Source organism: Leptodactylus fuscus, chromosome 8 (assembly GCF_031893055.1).
Source record: "Leptodactylus fuscus isolate aLepFus1 chromosome 8, aLepFus1.hap2, whole genome shotgun sequence".
Classification (NCBI taxonomy): domain Eukaryota; kingdom Metazoa; phylum Chordata; class Amphibia; order Anura; family Leptodactylidae; genus Leptodactylus; species Leptodactylus fuscus.
The window spans coordinates 35,515,277-35,521,087 of NC_134272.1; the positions used below are offsets into that span (position 1 = coordinate 35,515,277).

Genomic DNA, 5,811 nt, shown 5'->3' on the forward strand with positions numbered 1-5,811 from the left:
GATAGTCAGAGATATAGAAATACCCAGCAGCTTACCTGTTATACTCCAACAAAGGGATAGATTAAAAAGCACAGATTCTCTTTCCGTGTAGGCATGGAGCATACTTCTCACCTCCTCTTGGTCAGTATAATGTTATATAGAAGCCCTTCCACACAGTAAAATGTCCCATAGCGGCCCCTCCACACCATATAATGTCCCATAGCGGCCTCTACACGCATGATAATGTTCCATTGCAGTCACTTCACACAGTATAATGTCCTATAGCAGCCATTTCACACAATATAATGTCCCATAGCGACCCTGCACCCAGTATTATGTCCCATAGCAGTCTCTCTACGCAGTAAAATGTTCTATAGGGCACCCTGCACATGGTATAATGTCCCATAGTGGCCCCTCCACTAAGTATAATGTCGCAGAGCATCCACTTTACACAGTATAATGTCCTACAGTGGTCCCTGCATACAGTATGATATACCATAGTAGGCCCTATGATATGCCTTGCAAATTTTGCAAAGAATTTGGGAACCTCAAATTTTAGGGCCTCATCATGCAAGAACTGGGGGCTTTTCAGAGTATAATGAGCAAAGGCCTAGGGGATCAAACATAAAAACCAGTGTTACCAGTGTTACTTACTTCTCTTGGGCTCCAGCATGAATCCCCAATCAGATTTTGGCCCTCTTCAGTGACATCACAGACATGGGTTACCCCAGCGTCATTATGCGTCATGACGCTGACCTGAGCCACGTGGCATGTGTTACGCCAATAAAGAGGCATGGGGATTGTAATAACACTGGTTTTTATGTTTGTTCACCCTCTTGGGCCTCCAATTATTATAATTGGGGTTCTGAAGAGACACCTGAGTATAATGATAGCAGTTTCTGATGTATTTGGTCTTAACGAAACACTAGGTGATCCTCATGAGACAAATCTCTCTAGGTTTGCCAACAAATAATCTTACCACAGGCACACGGTCCTACTTACCATTCCTGGTCCTGGCCACATCCGCCTTTGTGACAGCGATGTGATATGGGACGCACAGAGTTCCCTGAAGGCTGAAGTGTAAGCGAAGGTGGCAGTGGCCAGGAACAAGGATTGGTAAGTAGGGCGAGGATCAGTAATAGGGCACTTAGGAATTGCACTGAACAAGGTGCACCTGGGAAATGTAGTTTTCAGAAGAAATGTAAGTGAAGATTTGGAGACTCAAGATATTTATATAGTACTTCAGATTAATTTCTTATTAGTATAAAATAATACATCACACTCATAGCAGTTTGTCATGCTTTTATTATGTTACAGACATATGTGGAAATTAATAAAGTTCCAACACACGTCGGAAAGAGCCAACTTTGGCAGTTGAGGAGCCCCAGTCAGTGAACCTTTTATATTCACCAGGTCTTAGCAAGTACTGCTTGCCTCTGTAGTTAGGCAGTTCATAGAAAATCCAATGGCCATCCAATACATTGCAAGAATGGATTTCATGGGAGCAGAAACGGTCATAAACATTTGGACAATCTTCCTTGAATTCCATCATTTCTCCTTTGCAATCACCTTTTTCATAAACTCTAATTTTATGACTGCCAGATCCCAAATGCTGTGAAGATGAACATCAATATTCAGATTAGTTTTGTACATCATTTATATAACAATCATAATTAACAAAAATATCATGTTATTTACAGTTGTATAAATTACCAATATTGGATCAACTTCCAAAAATTTGTGCTAAAAGGCTATAGGGGGAATTCTTTAATCTATAATCTCTTTATGACAGTTTTTTTTATAGCAAAATAATTGCAAATTGGCAATTAGCGAATATGTAATTCCACCTATGACTATAATAGTCACGAGAGAGATTTTTACATCTGCATTGCCGCTGTTTAGAAAGTGGGATGGACCATCGGAAATGTCAGATATGTTATCATTCATGCTACTTTGTGGCCCTAAATGATGGCAAGAATCTCACAACAAAAGCCATAAAAGTTTGTTGAAACTATTAATTTAAAGATCAGAATTTTATGATTTAATAGAATGAGGCGAGTACTGTTTTTTTTTTGGTTTTTTTTTAATGTAGATTGTGAGTCCCACATAGAGCTCACAATGTACATTTTTTTCCTATCAGCATGACTTTGGAATATGGGATGGAAATCCATGCAAACACGGAGAGAACATGCAAACTCCTTGCAGATGTTTTTTGCCCATGGCAGGATTTGAACACCAGGACTCCAGTGCTGCAAGGCTGCAGTGCTAACCACTGAGCCACCGTGTGGCCCCTGTTTTTTATGTTATATCCCCACTAACAGCGTTATTAAATCATAAAAATATGAACTGGACAACCTGTTTAGTTACAGTGTTACAAAGTTAAAGTTTGGTAGATTCACATTTCTCTTAAACATTGAATTAAGCTGGATTCTTAGCAAATTGTCCCAAATTCAGTTTAAGGCTGAGGCCTCATGTTGCGGAAATGCAGCTGTCTTCGGCTCAAAAAAAAAAACCCACAGCAAAATCTGCAACAAAAAAAGCTGCATTTCTGCAACGTGGGGCTTCAGCTGAAGGGTCATCAGTGCCAAAAAAACCTCTATGTGAATGGACCCTTAGGGTCAGCTCACACAGAGTTCTTTGGCAAAGATTTTGACATTGAATCCGCCTCAAAATCAGACTCCAAAAAAAAAAAAGCCTCCTAATTTCTATTGGGAGGCTTTTTTTGGAGGCTGATTTTGAGGTGGATTCAGAGTCAAAATCAGCTCCAAAAAACTCAGTGTGCACTGACGGTACATGAACATTTCATTAGCTTTCAGGAGAGCTGAGATAAGGACTACAAGCCCAACCATTTGATGAGCTCTTCAGACTTCATTCTAAACACAGCAAAACAGCAAAGTACCTACTGAAAAAATGTTTTTAAGCTGAAACAATTGCAAATAAATAATAAAAAATGCATTAAAAGACTTCCATAGTCTTTAAATGTATGTCAATAGTGCAATTTGATTAGATTATACCTATATGGCTAATATAGCTCTAAGGGTCCATTCACACGGAGGAAGTTGGCGCTGATTCTGGCGCAGAATCTGCATCAGAATCAGCGCTGAAAAATAATCCTCCCATTGACTTCAATGGGTTCCATTTTCCACGCAGAACCCATTGAAATCAATAGGAAAAAAGCCTCCCATTGTTTTCAATGGGTTCCGCGTGGAAATCAGAACCCATTGAAGTCAATGGGAGGCTTTTTTCAGTGCTGATTTTGATCCAGATTACATGCCAGAATCAGCGCCAACTTCCTCCATGTGAATGGACCCTAAGCCTGGATTGACACGTGCTCTTGTTGCCTGTAGACTATAATGGGGTCCGCTGGGATTCCGTCCCCCATTCTGCTTGAAAAATATGGAGAGAAAAGTTCTGTTAACAGGACTTTTCTCTCAACATTTTTCATACGGAAACCCACTGGATCCCTTTATAGTCTAATGGGGTCTGTGAGTTTCCGTGGGTAACCGCTTTTTAAGCAGATTTGGTTCCCATTTTTCAGGTCTCTAAGTGGACCTGAAGAACGGACACTCGAGAGCAGGTGTAGCATACATCTGAATCTGTCTTTTTTTTGTTTGCATGCAACTGAAAAAAAATGATGGCATGTTTCATTGCATGCAATAATGTTTTATTTTAAAAAGCGACACATGGAAAGTTTACAGCTCCAGAAAACAGTGACACGGGGACTCTATGTGTATTCTATCAAGACTCACACAAATAGCTTTGCTGTGTGCATGACACCTTATACAAAGGGCACATTAGGAAGATATTTCCACAATGGCAATCACATTTGATATAAAAGTACTTTGCAATATATTATTGTCACCTATAAAAAATTAGTTAGGTAAGTTGTATATATCACCAGATAAAAGGCAACAAAATCCCCTTTCTCTACCACTATCTAAGCACCATGTGACTGGCTACATCCTGCAATTCTTCTTCATCCAGGACGAGCATGCTCAGTTTATCTTTTACTGCTCTATAGCTGTTGCCTACATTATGCATGTGTATAACAGGTGGAGTTTGCACAATAGATGAAACATTTCTGATAAGAGCAATGGCCTGTGTGACTGTTAGGAAGACACAGAGCAAGGTGCACCTGGGAAATGTAGTTTTCACTAGTGAAGCAAATGTCCACATGGGACTACCCACTTGTTATAGACTGAAAATTTACAAGGTGGATGAAGTCATAGTTACTGAGCCGGTGGTTTATCCTCATGCATAATTTCATATTCCCCTTGACTTCTGCATGCATCTCTGTTTCAGCCACATGATTGGTCAATTTTGTCATGTGATTTAGTTTGATGTGGATAAAATGGAATCTGAAACTAGGCAAGCAAACACCTCTATACTGACATATACACCCTGTAAAACATATTATAGTAGCATACAAGTAGGCAGAGTCAAGTACATATCGTATAGTAGTATACAATCAGGCATCTGCTATATTTATTAGCATGTACATATATAATTATAGGAGCGTTCTCTAATATATTCAGGCTCTTATTGCATATTACTACAGACATTTTGAGGGTGGTATATGGAGCGCCTATTGTCAGCTTCCAGTTGAACTATGCCAGTTGGACAGTCTGACTCCTGTAACTAAATCACAGGTACAATTGATCATATGTGTGGTTGTAATAAAAGTGCATGGCAGAAGTCAAGCATAATCTGAAAAGTTCAAGGTCAAGTTAAAATTTACATAATTAATAAAACAATCTATCTATTTTATATACGTGAGACCCTACACTGCACGACTATGACAATAGTTATGTTAAGAATACATTCTTTGTATGTCACTCACTTCTGAGATTAATCTGCATGATTTGATGGAGTCGTTGAGTCCTTGCCACTGCTGGTAATCTGGATATTCTCCCCTCTTTAGGAAATACTGATGCCCCATGTAATTTGGGCGCTCATACAGCATCCAGCAGCCATTCTCCACTCGGACAGAGTTACAAGCATTGAAGTGAGGTTGCAGGTCGGGACTGTCACTGCTGCACTCATAGGAACGACCCTGGAAGTTCCTGTCCTCGTAAAATATGATCTAATATTAAAAATATTCATCATTAATATTAACAAAGTATTACAGAGTGATCTGTGTAATCTAATTGTCGTTAATATCTTCCATTATTTAGCTACAGTAAGCATGGAGGTTATCTAGAAGTAACATGCAGATATTTGGTAGAATTCTTTGATGTATATAATTGTACAAATACATTGTATATCAGTCATGTCAGGGTGCGATTACCTTTCCCATTGTGCAGCCGTTGCTTGGTATAACTCCTCAGATGTGTGGCTAGAAAGGAAGCCTTTATATTTGTTAGCTCCTGTGCTGTATCTGCAGAAAAGTGAACAAAAGGCAGTTTGTTTCTGTTTAGTAAATGCTTTAGTCTTCTGTATTTCTCTCTAATGCTGCTGTCACTGGACTGTCACATTCACTTAACATTTAGTTAACTTGATAACATTTGGCAACGAGCTACCAGAAACATTGGCAGAAACTCTATTAAAAGTGTAACAGGGATTCTTCCCTAGACTTCATTCTGCACTGAAATCAGCCAACGGAGGTTGAATGTCCCCTTTTCCGAAATGGAATTGGTGGCTCACGAGTCAGGGGGGGAGGGGGGAGTAATATTAACCTTTGAGGCCTTTGGGGCCAGTGACTGAATCTCTGAACAACAATAAAGGATTGTATAGAGTTGTTGTCTGTTAAACAAAGAGACTTTGCAGTGTTTTTGGAAGTTGGGAGCCCAACAGCCAAGTTTGTATGTATGAGTACAGTATGTACAGGGTTAG

The 5,811-nt window shown here is 39.5% G+C and overlaps 1 protein-coding gene across 1 annotated transcript; it reads right to left on the reverse strand.

The window, feature by feature from the left end:
• Positions 1–1,264: 1,264 nt before the first annotated feature.
• LOC142216313 (gamma-crystallin M1-1) lies at positions 1,265–5,412 on the reverse strand. The gene is made up of 3 exons (XM_075284059.1): positions 5,267–5,412; positions 4,820–5,062; positions 1,265–1,591 (listed from the first exon to the last, which is right to left on the reverse strand). Exons 1-3 carry the CDS (start codon positions 5,273–5,275, stop codon positions 1,310–1,312), a joined length of 534 nt encoding a protein of 177 aa, XP_075140160.1. The 5' UTR covers positions 5,276–5,412; the 3' UTR covers positions 1,265–1,309.
• Positions 5,413–5,811: the final 399 nt, after the last annotated feature.